The sequence below is a fragment of the Furipterus horrens genome, unplaced genomic scaffold (assembly GCF_987537825.1).
Source record: "Furipterus horrens unplaced genomic scaffold, mFurHor1.1.pri manual_scaffold_5, whole genome shotgun sequence".
In the NCBI taxonomy this organism is placed as follows: Eukaryota; Metazoa; Chordata; class Mammalia; order Chiroptera; family Furipteridae; genus Furipterus; species Furipterus horrens.
In genome coordinates, this window is record NW_028327175.1 from 202,144,684 (window position 1) to 202,167,326 (window position 22,643).

At 60.1% G+C, this 22,643-nt stretch overlaps 1 protein-coding gene across 1 annotated transcript in view; it reads right to left on the bottom strand.

Moving 5' to 3' along the window:
• Positions 1-22,643, bottom strand: part of TCERG1L (transcription elongation regulator 1 like) — an 87,753-nt gene that overhangs the window by 20,675 nt on the left and 44,435 nt on the right. The window contains exons 5-7 of the mRNA XM_090278806.1: positions 8,929-9,020; positions 6,477-6,565; positions 886-1,040 (exon numbers count right to left, since the gene is read on the bottom strand). Coding sequence (XP_090134932.1) covers positions 886-1,040; positions 6,477-6,565; positions 8,929-9,020 — 336 coding nt within the window. The remainder of the gene's footprint in view (positions 1-885; positions 1,041-6,476; positions 6,566-8,928; positions 9,021-22,643) is intronic.

Here is a 22,643-nt window from a genome sequence, read left to right on the forward strand (position 1 = left end):
GAAGTATTCAATGTGATGAAAAGCAAGGCCCTACAACCAAGGTCACTCTACCCAGCAAAGCTATCATTTAGAATGGAAGGGCAGATGAAGTGCTTCCCAGACAAGGTAAAGCTAAAGGAGTTCATCATCACCAAGCCATTATTATATGAAATGTCAAAGGGACTTACTTAAGAAAAAGAAAATCAAAATTATGAACAGTAAAATGACAACAAACTCACAACTATCAACAACAGAATCTAAAAAATAAAAACAAAACCCAACTAAGCAAACCAGAACAGGAACAGAATCATAGGTATGGGGGTCACTGGGAGGGTTATCAGCTGGGAGGGGGAGGGGGAGAAATGGGGAGATGGTGCAGGGACTGAGAAGAATAATCAGTTGGTACAAAAGAGACAGGGGGGAGTTAAGAATAATGTAGGAAAGGGTGAAGCCAAAGGACTTACATGCACGCACCATGGACATGAACTAAGGGGGGTGGGGTTGCTGGAGGGAAGGGGGTGCTGGGCAGAGGGGGGCAAAGGGGAAAAAACTGGGACTACTGTAACAACATAATCGATAAAATATACTTTTAAAATAATGATACTCGTGATTATAGAGTGAACTGGAGCGTGGGTCCGAGGCCCAGGCAAGGCAGGAGCAAGAGGCTGGCGGAGCGAGAGGCTCTCTCGGAGTTAAAAGCCCGGCCCCGGAAGGAAGCCAGCGCCGGCCCTTTGGGAGGCTGGTGTTCCCGCAGAAAGTGCCCTGATGACGTGATCGCTGTGTCCCGACAGAGTGAGCCCGGTTCCTGAGACATCGGCTGCCCCACAACCAGAGGGCCCCGCGTTCCGGCGCTGCCCATTGGGGTGGAGGGGGCCGCCCGGACGGACGCGGCCCGCGCTCGACTACCTGCTGTGGCCTCCAGCTTGCGCTTGTGGGGCGGGTCCTTGATGATCCTGCTGAGGTCCCCGCGGTGCCGCAGGTCCACTGGCTTCTCCCACACGGACAGCTGCGTCGTCGGGTTGAAGAAGAAGACCCTGTCGTCACCCGTCCAGACCACACACCTGTCCCGACGAAACCCCCGCCTCAGTCACACTCGGATGCGCAGTCCGCATGCCCGTCAGTCCCACCGGGAGCCCCCCAGGGGCCCGGTTCCCAAAGCGAAGGGGCCACTGCTCCGCCCACAGAGCCCGTCAGGGGAGCCCGGCTGTCGTGGGAGCCCCTGCGGAGGCCGCTGACTGAGATCCGGGGCCCCAGCCGCCTGCCCTTCCCCCGAGGAACGGGAGGTGCTGAGACACCAGGAACGCCTGTCCCCAAAGGGCCCCTGACGGCGAGGCCCCCAACGTCCTTCAGCAGGTGCACCCGCTCCTTCCCTCACTGCGTCCCCGGGGGGTGGGGGGTGGGGGTTCCCCGCCGGTTCGAGTTAACGTAGGGAAGCTCGTTTAACTTGAGAGAGAGGCTTTGCACGTGGGGACGGCTGGGCCCAGTTGTCCTCGATCCTGGACCGTCGGCTGTCCGTCTGCCGCTCGGGGCTACAGCTCTCCCAAGCCCGGGGGGCCCCGAAGGGTAGGAAGCCGGCACAGCCGCCTCACTGCCACGCCTCCGAGCCCCTGAAGCAAGGGGAGACGGCGGCTGGGCAGGGGCTTCACGGGGGACGTCCCCCGGGAGGGCGCGGGTGGTGGCATTCAGGGCGGCCCATCTCCCTCTCGGGCGTGGAGCCCCGGGTTCCGTGCCGCAGGGACGCCGATGGCTGGTGGCGGGGCAAACGCACGCACGGGACGTCCCTGGGGAAACCAGCCTGTCTGCTTGCCCCAGCGCGTTTCAGCTAGACCACGGGCAGAATTAATTTTATCTTTTTACGCCCGTTTTAAGTAATACGTAGATGTTCCCCTTCTTTAGTGTCACTGTGTGATTTCTGGATGGTGGCCACCCGCCCTCTACCTGTCCCCACGCCCCGGAGGATGCGATGCATGCATCGGGGTTACTCCAGTCTGGTACAGAGCGTCCACGCTGAGCGGCCCTAGGACGTGACAGCTGGGCTTTGTCAGACGCACAGGGGGCCCGCCGCGTCAGTCCACAGCAGGAGCTACACGGTGGCCTTCCACCAGCAAAGCCAGCCTGTGAGGCTCTTGGTGGCGGGGTGGGGGGGGTGTTCCTGCACCTCTCCCCAAGCTTTGACCTCGGCCCCGCAGGGAGAGGGGGAACGTGCCTCCCCCCGCCCCCCCCCCACACAAAAACACCATCTTCACCCCTGCGTGCCCTGTCCCAGGGGAGGCGTCCAGCAGAGCACAGAGCGCGGCGTCCTGGGGTCCCATCCCTGGACTGAGGTTCTGTGAGCTTCTCTGTCACATTAACCAGACCCAAGGTGGGGTGTCAGAACCTCCGGCCCACAGCCTGCGGGTCAGAAGCCCGGGGGACAACGGGGACTTTGACTGGAGTCTGAGGCCGGTGTGAGGGGCAGGGCTGTGAGACCGAGCCCGTGACTGTGGGGTCTGACGCCGGCCCGGGCAGACGGTGTCACACCGAGTGGGACTGGAGCGCCCGGCCGGTGCGGAAGGACCCCTCCCTGTGTGGAACCCGCGCCCCTGGAGTCTGGAGGGAGGTTGTGCTGCCGGGGAGGGCGGAGGAGACAGGATGTGAGAGGCTGTGTCCAGGCCGCTCTGTGCCGGGCAGCTGCCTCCTGGAGCGCCCAGCTCCCAGCTCCGTGACAGCGCCTCCCTCTGCTTCCGAAGGCCGGTCGGGCCGGCGCCACCACGCTGCCGCTCCAGACGGAAGGTCCTCGCGACGGTGGGCGGCCCCGGTGCCGGCAATGAGGGCTCAGGCCCGCAGAGCGCACATGGCTGAAACGAAGTCCAGGCGCCATCCATTCTGCCGTTTTCCCAAGGGGAGGGACTTCTCCCAGCCCCCACCCCTGTGGGAGGCGGGCCGTGCTGGGTGCCGAGGAGACGCAGGAAGGGCAGGGTGGCAGCCTTTCCTCACGGCTCTCAGACAGTCCTCGCCCCAGACCCGGGCCAGGCCCCGCTGCTGACAGTGGCCGAGACGCGGCCAGACCTGCGCCCACGGTTTGTGCGCCTGGCCACCATCACACTCGTGTCTGTGCCCTGGAGAGAGGTTATAGATCAGTCCTTTGCTATTGCCAATAAAAGGTCGTCTCCATACTTAAATAACGGGCCGCGCAAAAGCGCCAGGCAGCGGTCAGCCGCAGCCGGGCCCCCGCGTGGGGGAGGCCTGTGCTCCCCACCAGGACGACGCCTGGACCCGGACTGTCTCCGGAGCACACCGGCCTCCCGGGCACGCACCCTGACTGTGGTCACGGGCTTCCGGAGACTCTGCCTTCGCAGTGGTTCCAAGGCCAGCCCGCTTCCCTGTGGCAGCCGTCCGTGTCCTGGCTCGTGCAAGCCCCGGGAGACCCGGCCCGTCCGAGGTGCGCAGCGTCGCCCACCAGCCCACGCAGGGCCGTGACGGGCAGGGGTGCCTCCAAGCCCCAGGAGTCCAGGCCAGCCGGAGGCGGGTCACAATGAGCACAGAGCGGCGCTGGGAGCGCACAGCGCGCTGTTCAGGGGAGCGGCACCGCGGGCGGGGGAGGGGGCGATCCATGCGGCAGCCTCATCACGCAGCCCCGTCCGCCTCCGTCACCCACTGGGACATTTAGCTCCACATTAGTGTCCTCTCCCAACAAGGAATGTCTCCCCTGTCTCTTCTGTGACGTCATGGGAGACTCCACGGCGCTAAGGGGACAGACCTGCTCTGCAGGTGCGTGTGCTCACGGAAGCGTGACGTTGCATGGCTCCGAGCTCAGCGGGCACAGCAGCCACCTGGGGGGCCCCACGACGTCCCCAGTGTGACCAGCACAGCCCCCCGATACCTGCGATTCTGATTACCGTTCTCCTGGGGAACATCCTCCGTATGTAGAACATTTGGGGAGGTTCTCCTCTTTCTGGAAAAGTTCTACCTCCTTCTTCCAAGGACATATTTTTGATATTCATTCTTTTATACCCATTTTTAGAAAAATATAGAGAAACTACCTTTAAAATATCACACTCAATAAATGGTTATGAATAAAAAGATATCTGCAGGAATTAAAGCACCAAACAGAGTCTGCATGGAAAGGGGGCTGTTAAAGGCATTCTGGGGGACCCCAGCACCTGCCTGGGACGGGAAAGCCCGGTCACCGCCCGCCCGCGGCAGCAGCTCTGCCCCGCACACGTCCTGCCGTCTTCAGGGGGCACAGACTGCCACCCTCTCACCTCCAGGGCAGAACTCTAAAGCCAGCCACCGCTTCTCAGTGACAACAAAGTCACTCATACCTGCAGCACCCCCCAAGGCCATGTGGTAACGCCCCCTGCGCCCCCTCCGTGTGTACAGTGAGGTCACTACCCAGCTCTGCGGGGAAGCGGCACCCCCTGAAGGTGTCAGCTTTCTGACTCGGGCGCACAGGAGTCCACAGTCACAGGAGCAGCCGGGGACTGGGGGTGCCCCTCAAGCGGCCAGAAAGCGATCTTTCAACGGCGCCGAGTCTCCGAGAGGCAGGAACGGAGGCTTCGGTGCAGCGCCTCCAGCCCCTCCGGGAGCGGCGGGCCGGCCCAGCGCTGAGGCCCGGAGTTGCCTGTGGGCAGCAGCTGTTCCGGGCACCCTCGGGTGCTAGCCGCTCTCCCCCAGCAGGATCTCCGTGCCGCCACCCAGCGGGCCCTCCCTAAGGGCCTCCTGGCCCCTTCCTGCTGGTGGCGGAGCAGAGAGACTGCCAGGGAGCAGGTCCGCGTGCAGTACGTGCTGAATCTCAATTCCCCAGCGGCAGGCCCGCGTGGGGGGAGCATCCACGAAGGCCGTGTGATCACCGGGATCCCACTGAGCACTTTGCGTTGGAACCAGGTCCATCCAGAGAGGAAATCCGCAGCTTCCACAATCAGCAGGTTCTGAGCTGAAGGCCACACCTTCCACCCGAGTCCAGTCCCAGGCAGCATCGTGGGTGCAGCAGGACGGGGCCCACGCTGGGCGCGCTCCAACGCCCTCAGGGCTTGCTGGAAAGAACCAGCCTTAGAGACACGTCCCAGAGAGTTTGTCACAGGAGACCCCCAACAGCGTTTGGGCACAAAGAAGTAAATATTTGGTCTTTGTCCCCAGTTCCTGGCACCCAATCCCAAACAACCTTGGAATTTGCTGAGTGACAGTAGAGTCTGTCATAAGTAACAAGCCCCTTTGATCGCACCTACAATGAGGTGAGTCGGGGGAAAGACCAACCACCGGCTTAGAGGCTTGGACCCTCAGCCCCGCCCCCACCTCCTGGGAGGGGCCTGGAGACAGTCTGTCACTGGCCAGGGATGCAATCCATCACGCCTGAGGAATGAGGCCCCCCCCAAAAATAACCCTGCACAGCAGGGTGCAGAGCCTCCAGGCTGGTGAACACCCACTGTCCTGGGAGGTGGCGGCCCCGGAGGGGGCAGGGCAGCTCTGTCCCCTCCCCAAACCCTGCTCCTGGGTCTCCTCCATCGGGCTCCCCAGGGTGTGTCTTTCTAATAGAACTGGAATCATAAGTAAAGCCCCTGCCCGGGTTCTGCGGGTCCTTCCAGCAAGTTATGGAACCTGAGGGAGGTGGTGGGGGCCCCAAATCTGCAGTCAGCCAGACAGGCGGGCAGGCAGCCTGAGGACCCCGTGGGGGGCTGGGTCTGAGATGCAGGCGTCTGGGGGGCCGGCCCCTCAGTCTGCGGGGTCACCAGGGACAGGGATGCAGGAAACTCAGGGCTGTCACCGTGTGAGGGTAGGGAGGCCCTTCCCTAGGAGGCAGACCCAGGGTAGAGAGCGGTTCTGGGGGGGACAGAGAGCAGGAGGCACAGGAGCTCCGGACACTGACCCCTGACCCCACAGAGAGGGGTACACCCGCCGCTCTAGACAATGAGCAGGTCCTCGGGCAGAACCACCAGGCAGGACAGCGCCCCGCCTGCTCCTTCAGCAGCGCAGCTCCCGGGACGCCGCCGGTACCTGGCGTGCCTGCCGTGGCTCCTCTGAGCCTCGGGCCCTGGAGCTGACTTTCCCTGTAACAACCTTTCCATCCTGCTTCCAAATCACTCCAGGATCAAAGGACATTTGAAGAAACCAAAGACAGGACTTGCGCACAAAGGGTATTTGGGGTGTGGCGTTCTCGAAGGCGGTGCCTCCCACAAGGGCAGCGGGGGAGAGCCGGGGTGACTTCGCCCACAGCCACCCGCCACTCTCCCTGCGGCAGAGGGGACCCTCTGAAGCCTGGGGCTCGCCTCGTCTTTCGCAGACCCTGGGTCTGATGCGTACACACCGGCATCATTATAACACCCGCAAACGCACCACGGCAGAATCCCGTCACTGAAAAGCTGTTTTCCTTCCTGCAGAATGGGACCAGGCGCAGAACTGTACCTGCCGTGAGCTGCAAATCCATTCTGAAGCCACCCTCCTACCTAAGGAGCGTGCATTTCTCTTTGGCGACAAGACAAGGTTACTTCTCGTGGCCCTTGGGTGTCAGGGCCACTTACCAGGGGGAGCCGGGCACAGGGGTGGAGGCCACCGGTCTGCTGCCTTTGGCCGCACCGTCCTCTCCCGTCACCAGGATCGATGGAGGCGCCTTTCAACAGGAAGAGAAGGACAGTGAGTGCCTTTTATGTTTGCATTTAAATGCGCATCATCGTCACAGGCAGCCAAGTAGCGAGTCTCCTGCAGACAGACCCGCCTACAGGCGCCGCGAGACCATGACCCGCTCAGAACAGCAAAGCAGAAGGCCAGGCAGTTATGCTGAGAATATGGAGTTTGCGGTGTAAGAGACCGTGGGGAGCAACTCTGACAAAGGCGTCCGCTAATCATCCGGAACGAGCTGCCCGCCGGCTCCCGCAGACGCGAGGTGGGCAGCGAAGCCAGGGCTTGCGTTGCTCCCGGACGCCGGACCCGCCCGGGCGCAGACAGGCTCCCTGGACTCATCCCCGGCACCCGGTGGACCTGGCCACGGAGCCGCCCCCGGAACACTGCGTTCAGTGGCAGAGAAACCTGAAGCCACAAGGGGTCCCGGGTGCAGCTGGGCTGGCCTGACCCGGTCCCTTGAAGGCAGGAGGCAGTGACAAGTGCATGTCCTCGAAGGGTGTGGCCGCACCGCCTCGCTGGGGGCAGACCTCCAGGGCTGTGACAACGTGCGGGCGAGTCTGTGCACAGCTGGGTTTGAAAGCCACTGTGCGCCTGTCTCTCCATTTAGAAAATAAAGTGTTGGAGCCCCCAGAAGAGAATGACGATGCATCCCCTCCAATCAAAGAGAGAAAAGAACCCCACGTGCCTATGGCAGCCGGAGGTGAGATAAACCCCGAACCTGTAAACCGGTGTTCTGCTCAGACTGTGGATGACAGAGGGGCTGCGGCCTGGTGACCGTCCACTCATGAGCGGAGGACCGAGAGGGCTCACGTCACCAGGCGGACGGCCGTGAGGTGGGACGAGAAGCCCCAGGGTGAAAACAGTCACCTGGCAAAGTTCCTGCGTGGCTGCGGGGACGGGCGCACCGGACAGGGCGTCTGTTAACCGTCAGACACCATGTCGTGGCCCCGGAAATGAGGCCTCAGTGCACACCTGTACCAGGGACCTGGGTCTGCCCACAGCCCCGCCTTCACTGTGACAGGTAACTACGAGAAATAAATGTTTGCAATGTATATAATTACCCCTCAGTTCATAAGTTTTCAAGAGCAATCCTTTTTAGAATTTCTGGGTGGGAGAAAATGTCTTTGCTTCCTGTAATAAAACAAGGTCAGGAAGAATAATGAACATAACAGGGAGTATTCAGAAAGGCTCGTGTTGAAAAACACATTAAGACCAGTGCTTATATTACTAATCCAATTAGAAAAACGAGGGGAAATTTTCACCATGGGGCTAATTGAACAGTAGCGACCCGACGCGGGGCCCCCGAGTCGTAGATTACCCCGCTCATTATTCGCGGAGACACACGGTCTGTGATTTGTGACAGGACAGACACTTAGTCTGGCGAGGCTGGGACCCTGAGCCGCTCATTACGGGGGCCTCTCCGTGCAGCCACGCAGGTAGGTGATGATTTCCTGTTGGTGATAAAAACGGCTAATCGAGGCATAAAGCTCCCCTCCCCCGCTCAGGAAATAAAGTGAGTCAGACACGCAGCGCCGAGGGGTAAAGTAGCCACGGCCCTGCAGAGACTGCGAGAGCAGCAGACATGTCATTCAGTACAGAGCTGGCCTCTCGCGGACAAGTCCTCCGCCCAGAAACCGCCGTAACACGCACTGACATCCGTGGTCAGCTTGCACCGCGTCAACACACGTAGAGAGGACGTCGTGGACCCGCGATGCTGTCAGGAATGTCATGGCGGCTGGGGACTGGTGCAAAGGGCTGGTGGGAAAGGGGACGTCACAGAGCAGAGACGGGCTGACAGCGGTGAAGGGAGAGGGGGTGTGAGCAGACCCTGCTCGGGGCTCGCGAGCTACATCTGTGATCTCCCAGTGTGGCCGTGAAGCCAGCCTCTCGGGTTATCCGTGTGAAGGCCACGTGCCAACGCACTCAGAGCTGGTCCTTCAAATGCCAGTTGGCAGCCGGGCAAAGATAAGGCCTAAGACTAGAATGTGTTAAAAACAAAAAATCAAACGTGCATTGGGTTTTCTTCAAAAGTCAACACCAAACACCGACCAGGGTGTCTGCCCACAGTCTGGCTGCTCTGCGTCCACAAGTTCCCCCAAAATGTGGGGACAAGGACACAGAGCCAGGGTGACACCGGGGCTCCTCTGAGCAGAGAGCTGTCCGGCGGGCGCCGGGCCGCAGGTCCTGGTGGGAAGGCTGGCTGCCCTGTCAAGGTTCTGAGGCACCTTGTCCCCCGCAGGCTTTGCCTGCGATCTCTGGGCTTGGCTGCCTCGCTCCGTCCCTGCCCGAGGGCCCCGGGGCGTGGGTGTGTGGCCCAGGCCTCCCCGCCAGGCTTCCCGCCCCGAGACCAACCTTGTCGCCTTTGTTCCTGGCCGGGCTCTTCCCGTCTGCGTGCAGCACCAGGGCAGGAGGGCAGGGGGCGCGGGCCCGTTCCCTGCTTCTACCTGCAGGACCAAAGCAACTGTCGTCAGCATTCCACCGCTCACGTCGCTTTGGGAAACCAAACAAGTGCAAACGCGACCTTGAAAATGCAATCAGTGTTCAAACGCCACTTCCACCGAAGGACGGTGCCGTCACACGGCCTGGATGGTGGTCTTATGACAGGTCCCTCCAACGGCACCTCCAGCAGTTCCTTGGTGTCTGATCACAGCCCTTCCACATGCCGCCAGCCGCAGCTCGCGGACCAGGCCACGTGGGCCATGGCTTGAGGGGACACACAGCCCCCTGGCAAGGACAGGGGCCCACGTGGGACCAGGCTTTCTGAGACTCCTGGGCTAGTGGCCACCACGGGCCATCTTTGCCCCGGCCCGCCTCTGTCTGCTCATCCCGGACGGGGGCACTGAATTGCCAGGGACCAGCCACCCCAGCGCTTCGAAAAGTACTTGTTTGGGAAGAAGTGGGGGACAATGTCCCAAACGTGGGTCCTGAACACAAACACAGGCTCGGCCTCATCGTGTCTAAGGCGCCCGCACAGACCGCAAGGGCGGGCAGGTGCGAACAGGTGCCGGGAGCTGGAAGGGAAACCAAGCCGTCCGCACGCACGCCGGCCTCACGGGCCCCTTCCCCGAGGAAACCAGGTGGGGACCCTCTGGGAGCTCCTGGCCGGCCCGGCAGGTCCCAGGCAGGTCCCTGGAGGACAGATGCACCCTGGCACCACTGCACACACGCGTGTGCGCTCGTGTGTATGCACATGTGCGAGCTCGCACACACAGGAAGTGGCGGGAAGGCGCCGCGAGGTCCCCTCCAAGCCCGGGCCGCTGCACCTGCGACGCAGCTTCGTGAAGTCACTGCCAGCTCTGGCCCCGCTGCCCCCACGACGGGAGGGTTCGCAGGGAGGGGTCGCGCCGGCCAGGGCCCCGTGGGGCGTCAGTGCCTGGAACGCTGCGCTGCGCAGTGCCGAGGGGACGGCTCTGGACTGCGACCAAGCGTCCGGTCGCCACAGAGCCGCTGTGTCTGGACAGGCAGAAGCGCCCAAAGCCACGGGTCCCTCCACATGTCACGTGGAGGGATGGACAGCGGGTGTTGTGACCACGTGTTGTCTGTCCACTGGCTGTCACGGAAGACCCTGTGGGCTCCCCCGGCAGCCCTCTGGCTGCCCCAGCTGCTAAAGGGGCCCTGAGCCCGGCTGGTGGCACACAGACTGTTTCTCCACACAGCGGCGGCCGCCACGCTCCTGGGCAGCTGTGACTGCCACCGAGAGTCATGCCGCAGGGCCTGGCCTAACTCAGAAGTACGTCAGCGTCTCCCCACTCAGAGGGACCCTGAAATCCAGCCTGTTTTTAATTTACTAAGTATCTTAGTCTCTCGGTCTCAGTTCCTATAAAATCAGCTCGTGTCCGAAGCGTCTTCCAGTCCTGGGCGTCCGGCAGTCACAGGACATCCGCAGCTGCTGGGCGTCTGTCCCAAAGAAATTCACGACAGAAGTAGCGACCTTGGACGGCCGGTGGGAGTAATCTTCTTCCAGCTTCCTGCTGGGGACGAGGGCGCTCTCCTAACCCAGGGACAGGGACCGGCCACCCAGAACAGAGCAGGAGAAGACTGACCCTTTCTGTTCTGAAAAGCCAGTCGCCCTCTGACGGATTCTTCCTCGGAACCCACCTCCTCTAAAGACTTTGTAATTGGAGGGGACATCTCCTCCGAGGCCGAGGGGACCCCTGACCCCCAGGCAGTCTACATGGCATGACCCAGAGGTGCTGGTAGGTTGGAGGGGACGGTGGGTGACGAGCTCCCGGTGGCTGCAGACCACTGGCCACTGTGGGAAGGCGGGAAGGGTTTACAAAGATCACCCACACAGCTGCCCCTCGGCTGGCGGCCGGCGGGAGGGACCAGGGGACAAGCTCAGCAGACCCCCCGTTACTGGGGGACCGTGGTCAGAAACAGAGGACTCTCCAGTGGCCTCAGTCTTGGGGAGGCCCATGCAGGACGTGGGGGAGGGGGTAAGGGACAATGTCAGAGTCACTGGGGCTCCAGTTTCCAGGGGCCGCCATCCAGCGGCCCCATTTCTATGGGTGAGTGTTCTCCCCGCCAAGAGCAAATCGCGAGCCACCCACTTGCAGGAGCGTCTGAGGGCGAAGAGCGGGTGGCGTCGTAACCCAGCGGTCTCCCCGCGAGCCCCGCCTTGCAACGCCCCAGAAAGGCAGGAACAGCCATCGTATTTGACACAAAAGAAAAACAGACGAGCTGAGCCGCTCCCCAGATTACAGAACAAACCACTGGAGAGGGCGAAAATTATTTGTCAATTTAAGCAGCATTGGGCTCCTTTGAAAAATTTGATAATAAGGAGAAAATGCAATTTATGTTTAAGGTAATAAAACCGACACACTCAGGTCCCCTGAATCTGGCTGCCAATGAGGCCTGAAGAACGCATCGATTTTCGGAGCCCGCCTCCTCTGTGAGGTCCGGAGCGTGAAGGGAGACGGCTCCTCGGACGGTGGCCGGGGTCCAGCCGCAGCACTGTCCGCGTGGGAAACGGGCACAGGCTGCCGCCCCAGGGCGCCCACGGAGTCAGGAGAGACACAGCAAACCGAGAGAAGCCGGGGGGGCGGGGGGCTTGGGCTGGCGGGGTGCAAGGGGAGCCTGGCTGCCGCCGAGGCGGGGAGCCCGGAGCAGAGAGGACGCCGTTCAAGCCCGGCCACCAGCGAGACCCGAGCCCGGAGCGCAGACGCCCCTGTCCTTGGGACACGGGCACTGTGTGGTCCTGCTGCCGGGCGGATTGCACTTTGATGCCAAGGTGACCTGGGCTCGTCTGAGCTCAGACTTCCCTTAAAGCAACTTCTTCAGAGATTCTCTTTATTTTCAAAAGGGACGCTATTCCCATCATTTGATACAAACGGCTTTCATTAGCTGCAGGCAAACACAGCTAACAGGTAATAACCGTTAACAAACGCAGGCCCGGGGCGGCGGGCTGTGTGCTGAGCGGAGCAGCAGGGCGGAGCTCGGGGGCTGGTTGGTGACCTCGTGGCGGTCCCGCTCGGCCTGGTGTCAGCCACACCACCTGTCACCCGGCGGAGGGACCCCTCGCCAAGGCTGCCGCCGCCCGTGTGTGCGCAGGGCATTTTTATGACAAGGTCCCGTGTCTTCTGTTGGATGACGGGGAGGCGGCGACCTGACCGGTCTGACTTCTGTCTCTCGTGCTCGGCCTTAAAATACAGCAGAAATTTTCCAAGGGACTTACATTTTTCATGACTGTTTCCTCTGAAAGGTATTAAAAATTAAAAACAGTCAAGCCCACACTTACCACAGAGCACCTGGCAAAGAGGCCCTTTGCTCTGGAAAGTCACAGACGAAGGCCCCGCCTTAGGTTTTCCTTCCCCCAGTTCTATCGGATCGGGGTTTCTGGCCCACAAGCCGGCGTTTCCATTGACCGTCGCGCTTGGACCCCCCCCCCCCCATGCCTGTCCGTGTCCCTCACCCACTGTGGACAGAGTCTAACCACCCCCCTTCCCCGTAGGTACCTTGCTCTCTGGGAATTCTCCACGGCCGCAGCGCCCTCCGCAAACCCGGCACGCAGTCCAGCTTTCCGTGCCTCGTCGCCCCCCACCCTGTGCCGTGACCCCCATGCTGAGCGGTGGCAGCACCCATGCTCTGCCCTCCCCTCCGGCCGCCTCTCGTCCCATCCTTCCCTCCGCTCATGCACCATCTCTCCTTCTTGGCAGATGAACTCCTGAAAGGCAGGAACCACGGCCTCGGTATTTCGTCCACCTCGTACGCACTCAGCATCAACATTCAGGGAAGACCAGCTAACGCCGTGGGCCAACCTCACTTCCCCACCTGGATGGCCGCTCCTTCCCTCTGCAGCTGGCTGGCTGAGCTGGGGCTGGCTTTTCCCACTCACCAGCTCCACACTGGACGCTGCCCATTCCTAAAATGGGCCTCCCTGTCTGCCCGACAGAGGCCCCCCGCCAGGCGGAGCCAGACCCCTCTGTCCCTCTGTGTGTAAAATGCATTATGCACATTTCTGCTCAAGCAGAACACGCTTAATGACTCATCGTGTGTCTGGGAGCATCCTGCAGCCAGAGCCCAGCGTCCCATCCTTCCCTCTGCTCTGCGCCAGCTGGGCGGCGGACACCGGTGGGCGGTAATAAACGCTGGGTGGCCGACCACACGCACAAGGGAGTGAACAGCCGCCACCCCTGGAAGACGTCAGCCGGCTTGTGACCCTGTCCCTCCCACGTCCCTCCCGTGTGCACAGCAGGCATACCCCGGAGGCACGAAAGGGCAAATGAGACCCTGGACACACTGCGCGGCGAGGGCTGTGGCCTCAGTGGGGCTTCTCTCTGCAGCAGGGGTCCCCCACCGAGGGGTGCGCTCCCAGCTCCCCCAGCCTCCAGGCAATCAGCTCTGCACGGACGCTCGGGTCACGGTGGAGCTGGCCTTTCTACTGCCTGGTCCTAACGTGTGAACGGGCAGCCCAGGGCGCCAGACACCTGAGCAAGTCCGCAGCCTGAGCGAACAAGGTCAGCTGTAGGACGCGGGGCGGTGAGCGACAGCGGTCCTCATGCAGCGGAGAGGAAGCGGTAAAGCCCCCCAACGAGGGTCCCCCATGCCCCACACAGGGTGGCTCCTCAAGGGGGCGGGAGCACGTGCTTCCTCCAGGAAACAAGGATAAAATGCTACCAAAAATAACATTTCAAAAACCCAAAATGCTCCAGGAATTTATAGACAGATGGCTAGATCCAATGACATTTATGTATAATTTATATTTCACAAAATTCTTCCTTATTCTCTCCTATATACATAGGTATTCTAAATTTTTTATAATGAATGGGAGTTTGAAAGGCAATCTCAAGTGTTTCAAAATAGAGAAGAAGGTCATAAAAATTTTAAAAGGAGGAGGATGATCTTGAACGAGGCAATGAACTCTTTGACATGAAAAGCACGGGAAACCAAAGAAAAAGTGAGTTGGATTCCTCAAGATTTAAAACTTTGTGCCTCCAAGTTCACCATCAAGGAAGGGAAGAGGCAGCTGCAGACCAGGGGGAAATACCTACAAGTCACGTGTCTCCGCAGGGCCTGGCCTCCAGACAACGGCGGGAGCTCTGACAGTTCAGAAAGAAGACGAAAGCCCCATTAAAGAATGAGCATCAAGAACAACGAAAGAATTTAAATACGCTTTTTAAGAACCACAGGAAGGTGACTTCAACCCTATGGAAAAGCCAGCAAAGGCGTGACCGATGGAGGATTCGGGACGCTGGCCGGCTGAGGCCTGCAGTGCGGCCGGGGTGACAGATGAGGCGTTGCTGGGTGGGGGTTCCCGCTCTGCCGTAGGATTCTCGCTGTTGCCGTGGGTTTCCTGAGATTAATTTACGTAACAAAATTCCCTGGTTTTAATGGAAAATTAATGAGCCTTGCCAAACATCTGCAGTGATGAAGCCACCGCCACAATCGCGATACGGGCGTGTTCACGGCCCCGGCACTTCCCTCCCGCCTGCTTGCGTGCTGTCTGGCCCCTCAACCAGTGACCTGCTCTCTGTCCCTACAGTCTTGCCTCTTCTGGGATCTCTACCACAAACGGACGCTACAGCGAGTATCTTTGGTTCTGGTGCCCTTTACTTGCTCAGCATAGCGCTTCGGAGACCCGCCTGGGTCGCTCCGTCGGACGCGGTGTGAAGGTGCCCACTGCATTATTTAAAGTAACTATATGTCTCACTCCATAAAAGTGGCCTGTGAGTGAACCAATGATACCTGAAATAATGATGAGGGCATGTCATGAAAAAAAAATGAGCACAGAACTTGAGAACAGACACCTCTCCAAAGAAGACGCACAGCGGCCAACAAGCTGTGGGGACGTGCTCAACAGCCGGAGCTGGGAGTGCAAACAGAAGCGTGAGAGGAGCCCAACCCCGCCTACGAGACGGGGACAGTTAACAAAGAAAGTAACTCCAGGACGTGGAGAAAGGGGCATCTTTGCAGGTTGCTGGTGGGAGTGCATAACGGCCCCCGCCGTACAGCCCAGAGTTTGCCTGGTGACACCTGAAGGCAGGTGCTCCACACCCGTCGGCACGTGTTCCAAGCAGGACTAGTTAGTCACGGTGACTAACTAGGAGACACATGACTAGCTCAAGGGTAACAGAGAAGCACAGGCCAAAAGCTGACACAGAGCGTAGAGGTTCCAGTTACCAAGGACAGTGACCTTGGTGATGGCAAGGGTCATAGGTCAAGTTCACTGTCACCCTGCCCCTGCCCCCACCCCAGCTCCCGGGGCAGAGGGCTCTGTGAAGGAGTGATGACTCAGTGGCAGATACTTGCCAGAGCTGGGCAGCCTCCGTCTCGGTCCAGGCTAATCCAGAGCTGCCCTGGAACCTGGCCTCGACCAGGACACGGGAGGGACACCCAAAGGACACCCAAGGGACACCCAAGAGGCCCAGCAGGGAGCATCCCCGGGGCACTCTGCTCTGCTGGTGTTCAACCCCATGGCCTCACCCAAGACAGATGCACACCCCCGGTCAGGTCTGTCCTGAACCCCTGATGGAAAACCAGAGGCTCAGATCACCTGCCCCGACAGCGAGTATCTGTGTCCCCCACTTCCGGCCTTGCAGTTCCCAGCTTCCTCCCGGCCCCTTCGGTCACCCTCAAACACCTGCCGCCCGAAGGGCGATGTTGGGGCCGCTGGGGCCTCCTGCGGAGCTGCCTTGCGGGCCAGAGCCATGCCCCACAGCACGCCCGTCCCGCTGCTCCGGGGGATGTCGGGAGCACAGGCGGCGAGGGGGAGAATGCACCCCGTCCTGCGGAAGAGCCGCCGCACGCAGCCTCCGTGCCCGCACGACCTCTGCGCCTTCCCAAGTCTGCCTCCCGCGAATGGAAAGGGGCCCGTGTGGAAGTGGGCATAGTGCAGGCTCTGGGTCTGGGGATGCTCCTTCCGTCCTGGAGGCAGCCCCTCCTTTGCCACGGTGTGCCCGGAGCCGGGCCGTCCCACTGTCACCAGCCTCCGGAGCAGCCATTGACAGGAGCGCTGGACTCCTGGCAGGAAGACGGGGGCCTGGCCGTCCGGTCATTCATCGGTGGCCTCATTTATGTGTTTTGAAGCTGGTGAGGTTCCCCAACTGTTTCTGATGCCATCAGCTCCCTGACAGAGGGGTGATGAGTTGAAACGGTGGGAAAGCCCGCCTGACAGACAGAACGCCGCAGAAACGAGGTGCCGCGCTGCATCCTGCCCGCCACCTGGAAAACAGGCTTCGACACTTCTCGAGGCGATCAGGGGTCCCTCGTGCCTGGGGTCCTTCACCCACAGTGGAAGTAGCCAGGCCACGTCGGAGCCCGGCGAGCTTCCGAAATCAAAGGCAAATACCTACAAAAAGCACTTCCCCTCGGAAGCGGCCCAGCATCTCATTAGCTCTGCAAAAACAGAGCCGAACCTCACGTCTCAGTGACTCCTGCGATCAGTAAGGCACACATAATTCACATCGATTCTGGACAATGATTACAGAAAATTCAAAAGATGCTTCACACATGCGCCTCGATGGTTTTGCCTTTGGACTTGTTTGCATGTGTGAGTCATACACATACATAGGACGTGTCTTTGTGAGTGTCTTTTTAACTTGGTTTACATTTTAATAGATAATACGTCCATTGTTAATTATTCAAATTTCAAAAACTGCAGGTGGACGGAGACGAGGTGCGCTCTCTCCCTCCCCTCCGAACGCGGAACCCACCTCTGTCCTGACCGACGACGCTGCAGCGCTGCTCTGTGCGTTTCCTGAGGTGTTTATGCATTTACAGACAAACATCTGTGGGTATACGTACAAACGTACCAACTGGATAAAACTTGCGTCGCCCTTTGTCAAACAGCTAACGCTAGACTTTGAGATCCAGGTCCGTAAAGCGAGCATGGTCCTTTTTAACGGCTCCCAGCACCCGCGGCGGGGGTGACCAGCGTGCCCCGCCCGCCCCCCCAGAACAGACACAAAGGTCGCTCTAGATTTTGTTGTCACAGTTCTCATTGCCCTGAGCAGCCCTGTGCCCCCAGGGCTGGCACCCCGGGGAGTCCACACCCACATGAGGGTGGGTTCCCACAAGGCACTGGCTGCATTGGGGGCTGCACAGCTTTGGGGTGCGATAATGCTGCCAAACAGATTGACTGTCCCGTTTTTTATTTTCATTACTGAGCGCAGCTCCCGCCCTGGGGCGGTGGGGGGCGCCAGTCTGACGGCGACCATGCACGTGTCAGAGACGCGCTCCACTCTCGGTGCTTCCGCTCAGCAGACGCTTGCTGAGAACCCACTGTGTGCCAGGCACTGTTCTGGGTCAGGGAGGCGGGAGGGGCACGTGAGGAACAGAACAGACGACATTCCCGGCCTGCGGAGCCTGTGACCTCGTGGAAACGCGGAAACGGTGCATTGACGTCCGAGTTCCTCCCACGGACTCGGCATTCCGGCTGCCACCCGGACCCCGTCCTCGTCTGACAGCTCACAGGCCCGTCCGGCCGGGCCGGGACCACAGGGTGCTGTCGTCCTTCTGACTTCCGTCGGGACCGCGGTTTCATGCCCCAGGTTTTTATTGTTAAGGGGTCAGACTGATTGTTCCTTTTTGTGAGGGCTCCCGGGTTCCCTGCTGCATGAGGTACAAGCCCCCTCGCTGCCCAGGGCCTGGCGACTCTGCCAGTTTCCTCTGCAGGTTCCAGGGCGTTATTTTCCCACACCCAGCTGGACTTGTCCAGGGGACAGTGTGGGGTACGGATACACCCCTACCTCCACCGGGTGGCTCCCCTGTTTTCTCCACACCATCACCCTGCACGAAGGGCCTTCTTCCCTGCGCGAGAGCCTGGTCCTGGACGTCACACTTGTCATCACATACTGACTGCTCAGAGCAGAGAGCAGAGAAATGTCAGGTGAGGGGTGGCTGGTGATGCACATGTGTTACTAAGTCCAACCCACCCAGGTTCTCAAGGAAAGCGGCAGGGACCCCGGAGGGCAGCCCTCCCGGGGTCAGGGGTCCTGCCTTCGTCCCAGCGGCCAAGCCAGCTTTCAGGTGCAGCCCCGCTTGGGACCCGCTCCTTCCAGCACCGGATGCGTTAGCGCGCACAGCCCAGAGCCTGCAGCTGTGAACCAAGGGCAAGCCCACTGCAGCCCGTCTGGACCAAGTGGGCGTGGCTGCCCTCGGCGTGGGCGTGGCTGACCCCTAGGTCCCTGTGCTGGCAGAAAGGCCCAGCTGAGGATGTCCCTCATCTCAGACGGCGAACGTGACCAGAACCCCACAGACGATGCCCAACTGAGACCGGAGAAAGGAAGTCCCGCTGTTCAAGGTTAATCAGTGCCCAGAAGCCTGTCCTGGAAGGGCCACAGGGACACCAGCCTACTTCTGGGGATGCCCTCCCCGACCGTCTTCCCGGGCCCTTCCCAGTGGCTCCCATGGGACGGGCCCCACGTGCCCCAGGAAACCCAGATCCTCTGCTTCTGGCTGGTCCCCCCATGACCGGGCCCTGCACCTTCACTTCACAACACGGTGAGCACAGGGAGGGGGTCACGCAGCCCCAGGGCCGTGGGCACAGCCTTGCTGGTGGGACGGTGAGTCGCGGCAGCCTCGCCCACGTGCCTGGGGTCAGCAGGCCATTCGGGTCCACGGGTGACGGAGGGCGCAGAGCCCACCCTATATGAGAGCAGGGGAGGGAGCGGCCATCCTTCATGACCTTCGGCACAGGACGCGGTGCCATTCATGGGCACAGTGCCTCAGACCAGCATGCTGCCGCGAGGGACGGAGTGCCCAGTAAGGCTGAGGACAGAGGACCCTAGGCAGGACACCGTGTTTCCAGTAGAATATCTAAATTCGCCCCCGACCCCACGCGGACGAGCAGGTGCAGGTGGCGGGATCCATCCCAGGGGCCACAACACACCTGCTGAGCCCTCTCCAAGGCCAGCTGACCCGCACCCAAGGCCGGCCACAGATGGAAACACCGAGGCATTGAAAGGCGTGAATGTCACTTGGTCCTTTACACCAAGAGGAAGTTGGGGAACAGTCTCCCCCACCTCCTCGTGCGTGGGTGGAAGAAGAGTCCCAGCCCAGGTGGGAGACATCATGGCCTCGGAGCCCAGGGTCACGTCTGCCGCCGAGGGCTTGGCCACCTGCACTGGGACCCGGCGCAGGGCCATGAACTGGCCCCTTCCCTCAGCCTCGCTGACCCATCAAATGGCTCATTCCACAACCAGGAGCCTCCTCGCTCCCTCCGATTTCATCACACCTGGTTTTATGGCCTTTTGTGCCTGATAAGTGGTTCCTTTAAAAAGGGGATGGAAACGTTCATCTGAGCACTTCCCCTCCGACCGTCCCTGCAGACCCCGTCTGCGGATGCTGCAGAATTAAGAAGGCAAGTCGCGCAGCATAAATTAGACTCATCCCCGCTACCGGCTGCATTGCCAGCTCCTGAAATGTGAAGCTATGAAATCTAAACAGGTTTTCAATTTCTTCTAATGTCAAAAAATGGCAATAAAATCAAAAAGTGAGGGAAAAGGGGAGAAGGAGCGGCACTAGCGAGCGGTATCCTCAGGAAACCGCATTAGGTGTGAATTGGTCCCTGGTGGCTTTTCCCATGGGCTGCCTCCTGCCAGCCTGTCCCTGCCACTGACACGCTTGTGGCTGAGAAAAAATGACACCTTCCTGCGAGGTAGCACCAGCTGCAGGGGCCCCGCTTTCCGAGGCCTCGCTGTGCACGTGTGAGCTTAGGAAGGGCCGCCGCCCGGATGGGTGCTGCTCCCCTCGGCACCCATTGGCTGAGGACGGCATCCTGCAGGCCCAGCGCGGCAGAGCCATGACTGCTTCTAACATGTACACGCCAGCCGGAGGCAGTGGGAGCTCGGGACACAGAGCCCAGGACGTGGTTGATGACACTCCCTGGGGGCCGGGAAGGGGCCGGGCAGACGGTCCTGCGCCCGGAGGCCTCGTGCGGCACCCTGTGACTCACCCCGTGGTCTGCACCCATGCTCAGCCTGATGCTGGGGTCTCCCAGAAGGTGTGCTCGGTCCTGGCCTATGACCATGGGAAGGGTCCCTCTGGTGGGCTGGCCGCCGTCAGAGGCCGGAGCTGGCTAGCTCCACGGTGATTTGCCAGGAGGTCCCCACTCTCTGGTCCCGCACTTGGGACCCCACTTAAACCTGGGCTCCGGGTGGGATGGAGGCAGCTCCCCAAGTGGAAGGTCCAGTTGTGAGGAGTCACCGTCAGAGCTACGATGAACAGACCCCTTCCCCGCATGTGGCACGCCCGGTAAAATGAGTCCATGACCACAAATTAAATGGCCGAGGCAAACGCAGGGGTCAATGTGAAATACGTGACCCTCGCCCTCGCCCACCCCTTCTCTGAACAGGCGCTCTAACCCGCAGGGTCTACAGGCAGCTCAGCGGCCAGCGGGGCCCCCACCCTGGTGACCACACAGCACGCGCCGCCGCCAAAATCATTATCGTCACCGTTTAAATATGCATTAAAATAAAGTATGGCCTAAACCACTTGCAACTCTCTGAATCAATGCACTTAAATCACTTTAAGCTGAAAGAAGACTGTATGTTATAATATTAATTGTCAAAAAAATGCTTTCTAAATATGACTGTCTAGCATATCAGAATCTTAACGATGAAATAACCGGAGTAGCAAGATGACAAACAGACCCGCACCTGCGGGCCCGGCGGCCACGGGCCAGGCTGCGCCGGGAGCTGCCCTAACCGTCCCCGGCGGCTCAGACCAACGAAAGGGAGGATTCGCAGTCAAGAGGGTCCATTCCTTTCATGAGTCTTCAGATGTGTTTTCGGCTAAGCAAGGAACGCCAGTGAGAAAATGGCTCTCTGGGGAAAACCAAAGGCTGGGCCCAAAATTCAGGGCGGCGCCGTCAATTTTCAAAAATGTTGATATTCACCCGCTCTCCCTCTCGCTGTCGCAGAACTCCCAGAAGGACACGGGGCTGACACTGTGCCCGTCCTGCAGACGAGGAGGCTGTGTCTGGAGGGCTCTCCCGGGGGCCCCACTTCGCAGGGAGTGTCAGCTCAGGGGCCGGCACCAGCACCCCGAGAGCCCCGCCCCTGGCAGAGCTGAGCGCCCGCCCCCCTTCCTTAGCCCCTGCTGGGACCCGAGCCACCTCTGACCACGGGCTCCCTGCCCAGCCCCCTCCGCAGGGACACAGCCAGATGGCCTTAACTCAGTGGCAAAGGGGCTAAAGGCTCACCCGGGAAGCACTTAACACTGGGGGCGTCCGCGTTAATGTGGCGGGGCTCTGCCACGTCCCTAAATCTCTCCACGGTCACCTGGGAACACTAAACAACGCATCGTAGCTCTCAGAGTGCCACAGGATTAAATCCGCGTCACCAGGAGGCTCCCAGGTCTCCTGGCTCCCTCCCCTCCTGGTGGCTCTTCCCGCCGCCCCTCCCCCCCCTTACCATTCCCCTCGCCTGCTTTGCTAAGTACACCATCGGGTCCAGGTCGCAAACATATTCTGTTTATTAGAATAAATTATAACTGCAGTCAATAACTCATTTTCCAGAAATTAATTTGGCAGCGACAGCAGTTCCCCACGTAAGATCAGGAGGCATTGCAAGCCACCCAGACACCAAGCCATTATTTCACGTCTGTCCTCGTTTCTCAGTTTCCTCTGGTAAAGATTTACAATTTCCACAAGGAGCTGCTGTGCACTTTAACGTTTTAATCAAAATAAAACGTCCAGAGACATTCTGTTCCATTTCCCTTTCTGACGCAGACTCGCTTTGGGGACCTTCCGCATGCTTGTTTTTGGACAGTGCCCAGGGCATGCACAGCGGGGCGCTGGGGACGACAGCAGGGGCCGTGGAGGGGCGGGGAGGCGGGCTGGCCGTGCTGATGCGGGGCACAGCCCAGGCAGGCACAGCGTGGCCGGCCCGCCCCCTGCAGATGCAAGCACCAGGCTGGCTGGCGGGGGCCGGGCGCCATATGGGGCCCCCAGTACGTAGGACTAGGATTAGACTAGACCCCTCAGATCAGGACAGTGTCTGGTGACCCTGGGGTAAGACCAGGCCCCTGGACATGCAGGCAACCACAGCTCTGCCTTACCCCTCACCACACCCCAGGCTTCCTTCTGTTCTGGTCCCGCACTGTGCTGAGGGCCCTGCCCTCAACTACAACATTTCTACCACCACTGCCCCATGTCACCCACCACTGCCACCACTACTGCCACCTTCACCACCAGCACAACCAGCACCATCATCACCGCCATCACCACCATCATCACCACCACCATCATCAGCATCACCACCACCACCATTATCACCATCATCATCATCACCATCACCATCATCACCATCACCATCATCACCATCACCATCACCATCATCATCGTCGTCACCATCATCACTGTCACCACCACAATTATCACCATCACCACCATCACCATCATCATCATCGTCACTGTCACCATCATCACCACCATCACCATTGCCACCCTCACTACAACCACTGATACTCCCAGAGCTTCCCTCTGTCCAAGGCCCGGCACTGAGCATCCTGACACCCAGTACTTCATTTAACTCTTCCATCTTCCCTCCACACTATAAATAGCCACACTTTTAATCCACTGTTGACAGTGAAGAAACTGAAGTACAGAGAGGCTGAGTGACTTTCCT